The following is a 14,864-nucleotide window of genomic DNA, read 5'->3' on the forward strand; positions in this document are numbered from 1 at the left end:
CATATAAGCTGATGATTTCAATCGCGCGAACAAAATTCGCCTATTGGAAAATCGGCTTCAAGCAACAGCACTGTTGGTACATATTTACCTCATACAGGAACCCTGAATCTTTACATCCACATTCACTAGGCTCAATGCAGGACCAGCCTTGCAAGACTGTACCATCTGAACATTCACAGCCTGGTACACTGGGAAGGTCACAATCCTCATCCTCATCTTCATTGCTAGCACATGTCTCAGGACATGATGATGAATATGTTACGTATATTGAATCTGGAGGACATTCAGGTGCTATAAAATGGTAAAAAATGTTACTGTTTAATATATAATCCCTTAGTTCAGAAGAGTTTTCAAATGAAGTAGAAAAATGTAATTTAAGTAATTTAAGTATGTAAATATTGTGACTTGAACCTAAAATAAAAATTTCCAATCTGAAAATGTATTGTATGCCGTTGCCCCTCCAAACTTTTCCTGTAAAAATATACTATCATCATAAGTTGTGTTGTCCAATAGTTATACAGATAGTATACAGTATATTAATGTTTGCGAATATCAGTCATATTTGTAAGTTGAAAAGGACTATGTAGCGTAGCTGCACTTAAATTTACTGCCGTAGTTTGGACATTACCATCCACAACAAGATTTTTACTTTCTTGCAAAGAAAACAAATACGTTCTGTGACATATCAATTTTTGTTATTGTAATTGTAAGGATGTAAAACAGCATATTCAAATTAAACATTCATTCATATAATATAAAATAAATTACCACAGAATGCTAATGTTCTCCATGGTCCAACAGTTACACCAGCAGACAAACAGAGAGATTCATAAAACTGAATTATACCGCACAAGATACTATACTCTGTGACCAGAAGACCACACTGGTCAGACATACATCCATCGTAATACGAAGATGGTGGAACAGCTCGATGACAACCCGCAAAAGGTCCTTTCAAAAAAAAGTTAAAAAATATCTTTGATACGCATTGAAACAATATATAGAGATTTTTAAATAAACTTCATAGTAGCCGCATAATTGAATTAAGAATTATTCTCATGCTTAATTAAACCAAACAAATTTGACCAACCTTCTTGATCGTATATGACTTCACAACCACTAGATAGATTAGTGGAGTTGCTCATGCATAAACTACCAGACATGCTGTCTGTATCAAAACATTCGTCTTCATTTACAATCCAACTATTACCAAAGTCTGTCACTAAATCAACCTTGAAAAAAGAATCAGCAAATGTATAGACTTCAATACCAAGATCTCTTCTGGATATTATATCAGATGTTCCTCTTTCCAGTGATGTTCAGAATTAAGCAATATCTTTTACATGGATTGGAGTAGAAGTAAAGACAACATTTGGATAAACAAGCATATATGATAATAAGGATATAAGGATCACACCAGAGTATAGATTCTTAATTAGTGTCATCAAAATACTAGTAGTTTCATCAAATAGCAAATGTAAATAAACCAATCGATAGAACTTTGAACTTTCCACATTTTATCAATGCTAAGGTCTCCTAAATCATGTTGACAGTAACAATTAGTCAGCATTTTAAGACCATTTACACTTAATATTTGGCTCTGGATCTGAAATAGATAAGTAATAATAATATTGGGCTTGGCTGCCCTGGACTTCCTCTCAAGGTAGTTTAGAAGCAGCTTCTTCATTTGGGCAGATTCGTGCAGTGAATCGTGTCCAATAGCTTCAAGGTCGTTGTTTGAGATGTAAAAACACTGGAATGGACCCAAAAATTGAATCCTGACCCGACCCCGAGTGCTCTAGGACCCAATCGTAAGTGTTAATTGGGTCTTCTTGACTTACCGGTTCTCCATATGGTGTTACAAAGTCATTATCCATATCACCATCAAAACTACCACATAATCCTCGAGTAGCCTGCATGTCAGGTAAAGTTACCTCAACGGCAAAGGCTCTATTGACTTTGACCACCAATGAAAAATCTGTTGATAAAATCTTTAGAAAAAAACATAATTAGGTATAGCTGAGGAATGTAGGTGTGATACAATATTATTTTATTTAGTTTGCATTGTATTGCACTATGCCTAGAATTCCTAATGATTTAGCTGTATACTATTAAATGCAGTTTCACTCATGACATTTTTATTTCAAATGCCAAACTTGTCAATTTTAGATGTAATCCAGCACCACCATTTTTAAATGGCAGAATCAGCTCAGCTGTTACATATGAACCTTTCCTGCTTTCGCAAAAAAATGTTCTACACAATGAAACACAAATTAAACAATATTCAAATTCGTAATAGCATCGTACTCATGTTTAGTGGTCATCCATGGTCGTAGTCGATTGTATTGTCACACTATCGTATGTCCATCGTGCGACCACTATTAACAGGAAATAACTACGATTTTTGTTATTTATTTAATGTGCAGTGACATAAACAAATATTTCTTACTAAGTAATCGCCAGCAACTCTCACAGTAACACCAGGTAGTTCAGCTTGCGATATGAATGGTGCACTGTCTATTGTTAAGCCGTAAGTCCATGATAATCCAAATTGCTGTTGCCATAAAAAAACAAATAGTTATTCATATATAGGACTAAAAATGAATTTGATTCCAAACCCCAATAACCAACACTCTTATATGGTTAAATTAGTATTGCCATCATAGTTTAGCAAACTAAAAGGTGGTCCTAGGTGACAGGAAGGAAACATTCAGGGGAGGTAAAAGTTGTCAATTTCATTGTCTACAAATACATACAGTAGTTATTTTTAAAATAATAAATATAAGTACAGTTATTTGTAAGATTAAAAATATTAAAATTAGTTGCTGTGATACATGTTACTAATATGTTTCTTATAAATGACTACTTACTTTACCATATACAGTTACATACACCATCTCAATAACAGGATAACCAAATATGTCTGCATCATTCTGGAGGACAACACTAAATTCTTCATCATAATCTTCAGAACTTTCAACAAGAGTGTACCCGCAATTACCTCTGAATGTGAAACTGCGTTTGTCAAAGGTTCTAAAATGTTGACCACCAAAAACAGTGCAGTAACCAATAGCTGAAAATAAAGTGAAACAAAGTTAAAGCTTTAAAGCATATTAAACTCAATCTTCTATTTCGGAATCGCTAGAAAATAAACATAATTTTGTATAAATTAACACATTTTTAAGTGACTGAGTCTACAATATGGTAGGTTCTACTAGGCAGGTAGTGGTCAGAAAATTTAACCATTGGTCTTAGTTAAATTAACCATATTTGACTATTCTTGGTCAATTTAGCCAGTGACTTGGTTTGTTTGACCAATTTAAGTCCAGTGTGATCGAGGCTTAAGAATTCAATGAAAATATTAAAAACTAGACAAACTTTTATTTTATATTGTTTGAAGGTTTGAATGGTGAAATCAAATGTTGATATAAAGTTTGCGGTACACCACGTATTAGTTCTGAAAAGAACAGTTGAGTTTCTTTTTTAGAACTAATATACGTGCTATACCATAAAATTTATATCAACATTTGATTTCACCATTCATGCATGTTATTATTATAGAAAGAGGCAAAGGGAATATAATGTTTGTCTCTGCTATTGTAACATAGAGAGAGAAATAGAAAATGCTGTACATACGTATTTCACATGTTGGTCCAGACCAAAAGAATGGACAGAAGCATTCATAATCATCATTATCATCATCCGGTACACATGCACCATTATTTCTACAAGGTTTGTTGTAACATGGATCAACTAAGTAAAAAAAAAACAAGCAATAATAAATATATAATAATAATGATGAGAAAATACACAGAGATTTAGTAACATATACCCTTTTCACATATGCATAAATTGTTACAGCTTGTTAAAACATGTAACCAGGTATGATCTCCCAATTTATTACATGTTTTCACAAATGCGTACGTGAACCTTGAGAAATCTGGTGAGGAAAGCATAGTTGCACGCTATTTGATTACTATGATTGTACTGATAATTATTATTATCAATCTATAGAATTTGAAATAAAGCTTGTGGATTTGAAGACAGTGAAACAAAATATATGAAATAGCTGCCAAAATGCACCATTTTTACTACTTTTTACAATGCTTTTATAGTTATTTTGTACTGATAACTATTGTTATTAATCATTTTAATAACACTTTAATTTATACCTGAGCATATAAGTCCATCTCCAATGAGTGGTTGTTCACAGAAGCAGCCTTGAACTCCATCATAAACGCCACAGCTGGCTAGACAGTGACATTGGTATGGTTCACAATTAATATTTCCTCCTTCAGTACATGTACATATTTCAGAGCACCAGTCATTAACATAGTAGTCATCTTCCTGTAATATAAGAACATACACGATTTTAAGACAGAGTCCACAAACAGGAAGTGTGGCGGACACTCTTTAAGTGGGATAAACATGCCTATGCACTAGAAAAATCCACTCACTTTCTCAGCTGAATTATGAAATCCTACCTGTCGTACACACAATTAACAGAAACCTCATAATTGTACAAATATCATTTGCTTGGGCTACTTGTACAAAACATTTCTCAAGTAGTCTTATACCATCTATTGATGATAGAGTTTGAATGGTTTTATATGTACAATGTTTGATTATAATGTGTTCTTGTTTACAATTGTAACTTGCAATTTAGATATCACACATAGGCAACAACAATTTAGAAAGTGATAACTTTACCCTTAGATATCTTCCTTCATAAGTGCAGCCACACTCATTTGGTGATACACATTCCAATCCACTGAGTACTAGACCATCATCACAAGAACATCCTTCTACGCATAACTCGTTACATGGTTCATACTCATAGTAATTACTGCACGTTGCTGGACAAGGATTGGCACAAAGGCTGTATGACGACCCTTCTGGGCATTCCATTGCTAGTGGTAAATCACAAGAAAAAGATTATTATAATAGCGCCTTGGAAAACCTTTTGATGTCACCATCGATATTTATCCTTGTGCTGTTATTTATCTATGGTTATATTAAGTAGGCCTATGCCAAACATCTCACCAGGTAGAGCTGCTTTAGGTCTAAATTGAAGAAGCCAACAGTGGCATCTATGTGTATATACAGGGATCTCACAAAAAAAAAACTTTAACATCTATATTATTGTCATAACATTTATCAATGTTGTTACTATTTTATTCTAATAGTAGTACAGTATGTATGAATCATTGAAGAGTAAAATTACAATTTTACTCTTTCCTAGTATGCATATAGAGTTCTGCGGTGTGGTGTCACAACAATAGATGCCGCTGCGTGGTTGCTAGCACAATCAAAAATGTGTTCAACACTATATGTTGATAAACACTATAGATCTGTGTTTCTATCAAATTATGTATCTTTAGCTTGATTTTTTAAAGCTTAAACTGTAGCTGAAGAATAAATAGATTATTAAAAACAACTATCTAGTGACCTTTTGAAATTTTAGTTTGCTTTTATTGAAAATTATTAAGTTTTAAAATGACTGCTTCAATAAGCCTATTCCAAACCATTGGTTACCTTGGAGTCACTGAGGCAGTTGAACGCATTTTTTGGTTGGCTAGCAACTATGCAGCACCACCTACCGTCCATGCAGCGCCACCTACCGTCGTGACGTCAGCACCGCAGAACTCTATAATGTATTTTATTTTACAGTCCATAAACAATATTTGTATGGAAGTAGACGTATGTTTGCGAGGTTAAAGAAATTATGCCTAATTTTCTTACGACAGAAATCTGGAGTCCTCCATAAAGAAATATCTACTTCATAAAGCTGGCACATTGTAGCATATGATTTGACAGCAGAACAGAGGGTTGTGTCTAAAACATCTGTTGCACAGGCATCATACAAACAGTCATTATAATATGATTCCGGATCAACAACGTCATAACAAGAAGCAAATGGTCCTGAAAGAAATAAACAATGCAGTTTAAAGTAACTTGTTTACCAATTAGTAAGGTTTGTATTTGTAATTATTTGTGACTCATAAATGTTTGCAATAAAACAAACCAATCACATTTTTTATTGAAGTAGTTAATAATACAAAACAATGATTTTGATTTTTAAGTCACACTTGATTCTAATCAATACTGGTAAAAGAGAATAAAATGAATTTTCAAATCTAAACACACCTCTGTGGTAGTATGTTGGCCAAAAGAAAAAGAAACACTATTTTGGATACTGGTAACAGTAATATAGTGCTAACCATAGGGGTGTCTAGAAAACTCAGATCTCATATATATCTGAGTTTTCTAGATCTAGAAAACTCAGATATCTGACTTTTCTAGATCTAGAAAACTCAGATATCTGACTTTTATAGATCTAGAAAACTCAGATATCAATATCTGAGTTTTCTAGTTCCAAAATGGAACTAGAAAACCCAGATCATCAAATCCATTATTATTAGAGGGTAGCATATTTGAAATACTACACAGTATTATACGTTTTCTTACTAATAATAATAATTATTGTAACTTGTAGTAGCACCCTACGACTTAAATCATAAAGAAATACAGTATACACCTTTTAAAATGTAGGCTTAGCATTTAGGCCTAGCTAAGCAAACTTAATTCAAGGCTCAACGTGTGGGCGCTATCAAGATGTATCGCGAAGAGTAGGCCTGGTCCTACAGTACTTACTAGACTAGAAGTGGTCAACTCGTACCCAAAATAACTCGTACCTATTCCAAACTTGGCTAACTCGTACATCAACCAACTGGTACGCACACCAACTTGTACATGCCTCATTTTTAAGCCTACATTTTAACGGTAACATGCACTGTATTTTCTTTATGATTTAAGCCGTAGGCCGCTTCTACATGTTACAATATTAGTAAGAAAACGTACACAGTAATCAGTTTTAATAATACTCTAGTATTTCAAATGACCTACCTGCTGATTAATAATGGAACGATCCAAATGACCTACCAACCAATCAAATGATGATCTGAGTTTTCTGGTTTCATTTTGGAACTAGAAAAGTCAGATATTGATATCTGAGTTTTCTAGATCTATAAAACTCAGATATATCTGAGATCTGAGTTTTCTAGAACTGTGTTTTCTAGACACCCTAACCATAGATAGGTGATATTTATGGGGTGCAAAAGAAAAGGAACATCATTTTGGATGGAGAACAGAAACTGGCCTACAACCTACTAGTGTTATGCTCTCTAATGGTACGTAAAATGATGTTGTCCAAATGAAAAAAACCATAAATTCAAACTCATCTGTATATCTGTTGTGACACGGATACATATGTGTATATATGTGATTGCCCAAATTCTCTATTACTAGTGAGATTTATACCTGTTGGTTCTCTAATGATTTCACATGATGCTTCTGCTAGCACTAAGATCTCTGGAGTTGTTACATTGCAAGGATGTGGCATATCTACTTCAATTGTAGTGCACTCATCTATGTTGTATATCCAACTATTTCCAAATTCTGCAGGGCTGTTGGTCTGTAATATAAACAAAAATAAATATGGCATATACAGTAGTAAAACAAAAAGACAATCATAATGCATACAAAATGAAAAAACTAAAAATTTACATAGGCTATAATGCTTTTTTTTGATAAATAAAAAATGATTGTATTGATAAAGATTTTGAAAAAGAAATAACACAAATACTTTGATTTTCAATTTATTTTTTAAACTATGATGATTGTACTCTGTTCATATGAATGGATAAATGGGCGAATGGCCCTAAGAGAAAACAAACATGCTGAAAAGTTGCTGTCACTGATATATTCTTGGTGGAAAATTAACTAAAACGAAGACAGTAAGCAAACTCACAGTGGTTCCATCAGGAAGTGTAAAATCATCTGATCCATCACCATTATAGTTTCCACAAAGACCACATGTCATGTTAAAGTAATCAGCAGAGATGCTGACATCTACATCATATCCACCATCCCACTGGACAACCAATGAGAAGTTAGTCTCAAGAATCTGTAAGTAAAACGTAGTAGTAGTAATAAGTAATAATACATACAAATGATTCCCATGAAGTAAAGACATTTGAATAGGCATAGTCCACAACAGTGACAGAGTACAAGGAAGATAATTCTTTACAGTCTTTGAACAGGCAAAAGTATAAATATTTATCTTAAATTTCATTTTAAATAAACTGAACTTTCATTTACATTTTTGTTTTGGTACATTCAATTTGATTAACCCAATCATGTCAAGAAAACACAATATGCTATAAAAATTGGACACCATTACTATATATAGCAAAACATAAATAAAAAATAATATATTCTTACAATGTAAGGCCCACTTAATTGCACAGAAACACCAGGCAATTCTATCGGAGTGTTTTCATAAACACCATTCACTCTAACTTCTTTTCTTTGAAGTAAGTCAATCCTCTAAAAAAGAAAAACAATTTTTGATTTTATACACTTTCTTCAAAGAACGTTACACAACTAAATTACGCAAATCGGTGGCTAAATAGAATAAAACATGAAAAAAAAGAGTAGTGTTTAAGAATAGAACCGTTCACATAAACTCATTCAGTAAAAACAATTACATGTGTGATCAAAAAATGTAACATACCCTAGGTTTTCTACAAACACCACCAAATCCGGGGCTCAGCGTGAACACAACTTTTAACAAAAATAAACTACTTGAAAAACTTACATGTTCAAACACATACACATACAATTCGTTAGTGGTAGCTGCAGCAGGATTGAAGGTATACTTCACATTCTTTTGAACAACAAGAAATTCTGGTTCTTCATTAATGCAATCTTTCAGAAGAACATATTCACAGTCTCCCATGAAATCAAATTTAGAACCATCAAATGTTGTGTAGTGAGGGTCTCCATGTGCATTACAATATCCAATACCTATTATTATTAAAGAGGTAATTGTAATTAATAATTTCCAAATGTTAAATTCAAAGAACAAAAATGCTTTTCATTCATCATTTTAAGACAGTTGGCTTAAAAACCCCAAAACTTGTTTGTATACTGCAGTGTATCTGCCTTTTATTTATGGATAGACACGTCCAGTACATGCAAATACACTGGTATATGTCATTACACCGGTATATGCAAATACATCGGTATGTATACAGAGAGTATTTTCCATTGGTTTAACCTATCTGAAAATAAGTCTGTCTGCATTCATGTATAGTCTTAATAATGTTAATTGGAGCTTAGAAATTCCATTTTAAATATGTACACAGACAACATTATTATCTATCTAAAATTTTATTTTATATGATACAAGTAGTTTTTTTTACCATCATCACAATATTTTCCACTCCATCCTCTTGAACAGCGACATGTAAATCCTCCAATACCATCACTTATACACTCTCCACCATTATTACATGGCCAACTGTTGCAAGGATCAGCTAAAAATAAATGAGACAAAAGCTAAATTCTACTAGCAGTTTAGTGGTGCTGTAAATTGTACATTCTGATACAAACAAACCCAGATCCTGGGTTCAAATCATGACCTATATATATTCTAATAGTAAATAAACAGTATCATTATCTTTGTTTACATGACAGCAGTGCAGACCCTGTGGGGATGTAGAGACAAACTCCAATAGGGGTTGAGGGAAGGCCTAAATTTACCACTGGCACCAACCGTAAAGTATGGTTCCCACACCTTTAAAACGGATCTGTGTTACTGATAATAACTAAAATATAGTTTAGAAAAAATGCGTTCATTTCTGCTAGCATTGTTAACTCCATTTGCCCAAACTTACGGAAACATTCTAATCCATCTCCATATAAACCTTCATCACAAACACATTGTCGAATACCATCTACAGCTGAACATGTAGAGTTTGGTGAACAACTATATGGTTCACAACTAACTTCTCCACCTTCGCATTCACAAGAATTTAAACAATCATCAGTCAAAAATTCAGAGTAAGCCTAAAATAATAAATTTAAACACAAAAGTGTTATTTTATTAAAACAATTTTTTTCTACTTTTATCAATATACTTCTTCAAAGTAGTTCAGTTGTTCAGTAGTATAGGTACAATTGTAGGCTAGTGATCTGAGCATGCATTTATCAATTAAGTCAGGATAGGACGATGATTTTAATAACTACCAATTTGAAAAACATTTTTTGTTTGTTAAAGAAACCTTGACCAAAAGAAGGTCATAATGCAAGTACCCTTCTGGATAATGCTCTAATAATGGTATATTCACCTCATAATAGCTTCCTTCATATTGACATCCACAACTTTCAATAGGAACACAAGTGGTTCCACTCAGTACAAATCCTTCTATACAAGCACAGCTTTCACTACATGGAGTTGTACATGTTAAAGGTGCATCTGAACTAATATCAACACACGTCAAAGGACAAGCTGTGCAAGGACTATACTCAGATCCCTCTGGACATGACAAGGCTATTCGCAAAGAATTATAAAATGTTTATACAAGTCATTTAAGAGAACCAAGTGGTGCACACTGAATTTGTCTTGTTCATGTGTGTGCTTTAAGCTTGGTTCCCACTAGTAAATGCAAGTGAGTTGACCAATGATAAGTTCAAATAATCCATTGCTTGTGATTGGTCAAATCACTTAAGTTGCATTACATCCTTGTGTTGTGACTATAGTTGGAACCAAGAATTCAATACATTATTTGAAGAAAAATGGAGTTAATCAAAAAATAAGTGCAAAAATACCTTTAATAATTAAACATTAATTGATAAATAAAAAAAAGACTTTGAATAGACCATTTTGCAGGTTTCAATAATGTTAATCACTTCCATAGAAAAAAATATATAAAAAAGAAGTTTCACATGTAAAAAGACAAAACAACGGTTAAATTCAACAAAAACGCATTTACTTTCGGTCAATTTGACTATATCTTAATTTAAATTACAGTTTTTTCAGGTAAATTTATTTTTTTTCTGATCCAATTTTTTGTCAAATTGAGTAACTATTATGTGGCATTAAAATGGCATATTCAACAACAACAATTTACAAAATAATTTTGTCAGAAATATGCTATGTGTATATTGTATAATAAATATTTGAAGTGGTAACTGGTTTCATCAAATAAAAAAAAAATAGTTGGTTGCTATCTCTCTTTTTCGATTATTTACAAAACACTTACGACATATTTCTCTTGTTCTCCATAATCCAACATTAATAAATCTATCTGTACAAGCTTTAGAATATCCTTCAATATTACCACAATATGAATAGTCTTGTAAGGCACAGACATCATAAACACAACTATCAAAATACGCAGTCGAATTGACTTCTTCTTGGCAATCACTAAAAGGCCCTGTTTATAATGAATATAATTTGTTTATTTTAATAGTTTGCATAAAGAAACAATGTATTGCTACTAAGCTCCATGAATAGTGTGAACTCAAATTGTTTGAATTGTATACAGTGTAATTTATTGAGAATTCCACATAAAGTAACAAAAAAATCATAAGAACAAATTCAAGAAAGCAAAAATAGTCATACATGGGAAAACATAAAAAAATACAGATTTTTAGTTGGGTACGGCTACCAATAAAAAAAGAGGCAAACTTATTAACTATCTAATGAATATTGATGGATTAAATTTTTTTAAATTTTTTTTAAAAGAAAGTAGGGTTGGTGATGATTTAATTTTTAAAGTTAAATTATTCCATAAGAAATGTTCGTTAAAAATGAAATAGTTTTTCCTGAGGGCAGTAAAGTACTCTCATAAATAAAATGTTTCCAAGTAGATGACCTGGTCTATCAATAAAACCAAAATTGGAAAGAATATTTCATAAAACAATCATAAAATAAATTTTTAAAAAGCATACAATTTAAAGAAAAACTGAATTGATTTTTATTAACTATACAGAAAAATTATTTTATTATATATTATATTACTATTTTTTAATATAATATACCATGTATAAATACAGTAGAATCCTTTTGGACACCAATATTAAGGGAAATTAGAGAAAAAGAGAAATGAATGATGAGATATATATGTTTAACACTAAAGCTTCTTAATTTCTTACCATTAGCATCAACAAGAACACCGCAGGTTTCCATAGCCATGTTACGTGCTTCATCATCTCTACAAGGATCAACAGGGACTAATGGTTCAAGACTTGAGCATTCATCAGGATTAAACCTCCAGTTATTACCGAAATCAGCATAAGAAGATGCCTTAAAAACATTAATAAAATGTGAAGTCAATTAAATTCATTCTGTGCAAATGGCAGAGAAAATGCAATTATTAACTTTCAACAAAAGTATGCCTAAATCTACATTTTATTTAGCTACCAATAAGGAGGTCTTTGAGTTGAGTGGATAAACCCTGGTGTATTTCTACATGCTGATCACTGCTTTGGTCAGTTTCACTTTGTTACGGAAAAAAGCTGTATGTCATCATGAGAAAAAGAGTTTTGACTAACTAACCCTTGAGTGTGCACAACACTGTATTAAACATACCTGTGTTTTATCTGGTAGTTGTTTGTCATTACTTCTATCATCATCCCATGTACCACACAGACCACATGTTTTATTATAAAATGTTCCAGGAATGGTTATATCAACATCATGATATCCATTCCAAGTAACTTCCAATGAGAAATTTGTTCTGACAATCTTTAAAAAATAGAACCATTAGAGAATTATCATTGAATCATACACTACATGTTTCTGTTTTTTACTAAAGGGAGCATGGAAAAAATTAGTCTACTGCAGTCAATGCTTACTCATTAACCTGTTTTTATAAGTAATCAATTACACACGGTTTATTGCAGTCTGTAAGGATATTGCAACATGAAACATGCAGTAACTACATTAGAATAATTTAAAGCTGAGGTACAACAGGCATGAATTTTAAACATAATATCTGGTTAATTGTACATAAATCAAATATTTGTAATAGAAATGTAGACGAAAAAACATTAATTTTCCTTAAAATGGTCAAATACAAAATTCTGCTATGAAAACCAAGAAGACTTTTTTCAGTAGTTAGGTATTTTAATAACATGTCTGGTGACTCTCTAGAAGGTCAATAAAAGATGGTGGATATACAGTGGATAATTTTTGCTATAGCATAAAAATAAAACTATGAAGCAGTGCATAAAAATACCAGAAACGTACAATTCAAGTTATATTACCTATATTTAGTCATCTGATAAGATTTTTTACCACGCCGTTTATTTGCCACAGCTTTTTAAAAATGGCTCTCTATTTACAACATTTGTGTAATTTAAACTTATTTTCAACAAGCTCGTGTAACACAAATAAAATCCCAAAAATTATGAAACATAGGGGAAACTATAGATTGATAATTATTGGAATGTATGATAAATAGAAATTTTTTGCCTGCACCTAGCCTTTAACATCTCTAACCATATACATACAAAGGACATTATGATTGGCTATAACAAACTGACACTCACATACATTACAATTTATCATCAGTTTAATAGAAAGCTCACTGATAAGTAATCTTTTTGAAAATTGTTTCCCTGTTGTGATTGGTTACTTTGATTATTTCCATACTTTATATAGAAATTCAACACTCAATAGCAACATATAGCACATTTCTATGTAAATATTAAAAAAATAAGTAATGTTATCAAACTGTGTTAAAAGCACTTCTTACCAATAACAATCCACTAACATCTACAGTAATTCCATTAGTATTGATAGGTGGGATACGTTGATCACCATCAAAAAGAACAATTCGGTCTTGTAAAAGTGAAACAATCTAGTGAAAGTGAAAAAAAGAACAGAAATAAATCATATCGTCTTTTGAAAGCTTACCTATGCATCCGTATCAGAGTTATATCTGCTAATAAACATAAGATTCCGCTATAAAAACACTTTAATTATAAACACTAGATAGCAATGTACTGTACTCCTCAAGGGCAAAGCAAACAATAGCGAAAAATTGGCACAGGTCCAAAGCGCAACCATAGTTCTGGTGGTACAACAATTCTTGGAATAGTAAAAGGGATGCCTGTGTACATATCTTGCGTATGTGTATGTTAAAGAACCCAGTGCATGTTCCGGATGAGTAGGATACTGGTTTAGACAAGACAAATTGAGAGCTTTTTAAATTATAACTTGAAGGACGTGTTGTTCTGCAATATATATATATTTACATTATTACAACATTGCAGAGATCTTACAGAGACAAGCAATTGTCTGTGTAGTCATAAAACAAAACAAAAATAATATCACAAAGAAAAACATGAAATAAAGTTTTAAAGGTACAGATTGAAAAAAAAAAGAAAAAAAAAGGGGGAAAAAAGAAAAAAATGGGAAAAAAGTAAAAAGAAAAACATAATAACATCACATAATAATATCTTTTATAAACAAATGTTGAAAAACATGCATTAACCCTTTCCCAACATACCACATCATTTGCGTAAATATATATCTCCTTAGTGACAGCAACATTAGAATTTTCTGTGCGTTTTTCATTTTGTTGCACAATTGTAAATTCAGTATCTGGATCATTGCAACTTTCTGCTAAAACATATTGACACTCTCCTTGGAAGTCAAAGTTTACATCATCAAATGATTTGTAATGTGGATCTCCATGTGCGTAACAATATCCAGTCCCTAAAAAGGTAATTGAAAATGTGAGAGGTATTCGCTACAAACTGAAATTCGAATTTTACAAAACTCTCCATTAAAGTTAAAGGCAAAACCGTATACTTTTTTCAAAATGTCAACAATTCCTCTGGTAATAGTTTCTTTTATTTCTTTTATATAATAATCTTTTGTACATTAATGAAAGTGTGAAAAAAAGACTTATATTCTGAGAAAGCAATTATAAAATATATGTATCATGTATTAGGGCACCTAAAGGCCATCATGTTCTGCTGGCGTCCCCTGAATAGTGGTGTATTAA

The 14,864-nt window shown here is 32.0% G+C and overlaps 1 protein-coding gene across 1 annotated transcript in view; it reads right to left on the reverse strand.

Annotated features, from left to right (window-relative positions):
* LOC144843437 (IgGFc-binding protein-like) overlaps window positions 1-14,864 on the reverse strand; it is a 108,935-nt gene that overhangs the window by 16,819 nt on the left and 77,252 nt on the right. The window contains exons 79-100 of the mRNA XM_078700222.1: window positions 14,364-14,572; window positions 13,608-13,712; window positions 12,440-12,595; window positions 12,004-12,154; window positions 11,109-11,282; window positions 10,194-10,396; window positions 9,741-9,912; window positions 9,267-9,380; window positions 8,660-8,868; window positions 8,284-8,388; window positions 7,811-7,966; window positions 7,321-7,474; window positions 5,743-5,922; window positions 4,711-4,910; window positions 4,173-4,347; window positions 3,637-3,753; window positions 2,871-3,073; window positions 2,450-2,554; window positions 1,842-1,991; window positions 1,091-1,232; window positions 769-951; window positions 89-291 (exon numbers count right to left, since the gene is read on the reverse strand). Coding sequence (XP_078556348.1) covers window positions 89-291; window positions 769-951; window positions 1,091-1,232; window positions 1,842-1,991; window positions 2,450-2,554; window positions 2,871-3,073; window positions 3,637-3,753; window positions 4,173-4,347; window positions 4,711-4,910; window positions 5,743-5,922; window positions 7,321-7,474; window positions 7,811-7,966; window positions 8,284-8,388; window positions 8,660-8,868; window positions 9,267-9,380; window positions 9,741-9,912; window positions 10,194-10,396; window positions 11,109-11,282; window positions 12,004-12,154; window positions 12,440-12,595; window positions 13,608-13,712; window positions 14,364-14,572 — 3,566 coding nt within the window. The remainder of the gene's footprint in view (window positions 1-88; window positions 292-768; window positions 952-1,090; window positions 1,233-1,841; window positions 1,992-2,449; window positions 2,555-2,870; window positions 3,074-3,636; window positions 3,754-4,172; window positions 4,348-4,710; window positions 4,911-5,742; window positions 5,923-7,320; window positions 7,475-7,810; window positions 7,967-8,283; window positions 8,389-8,659; window positions 8,869-9,266; window positions 9,381-9,740; window positions 9,913-10,193; window positions 10,397-11,108; window positions 11,283-12,003; window positions 12,155-12,439; window positions 12,596-13,607; window positions 13,713-14,363; window positions 14,573-14,864) is intronic.

The sequence above is a fragment of the Antedon bifida genome, chromosome 5 (genome assembly GCF_963402885.1).
Source record: "Antedon bifida chromosome 5, ecAntBifi1.1, whole genome shotgun sequence".
Lineage (NCBI taxonomy): Eukaryota > Metazoa > Echinodermata > Crinoidea > Comatulida > Antedonidae > Antedon > Antedon bifida.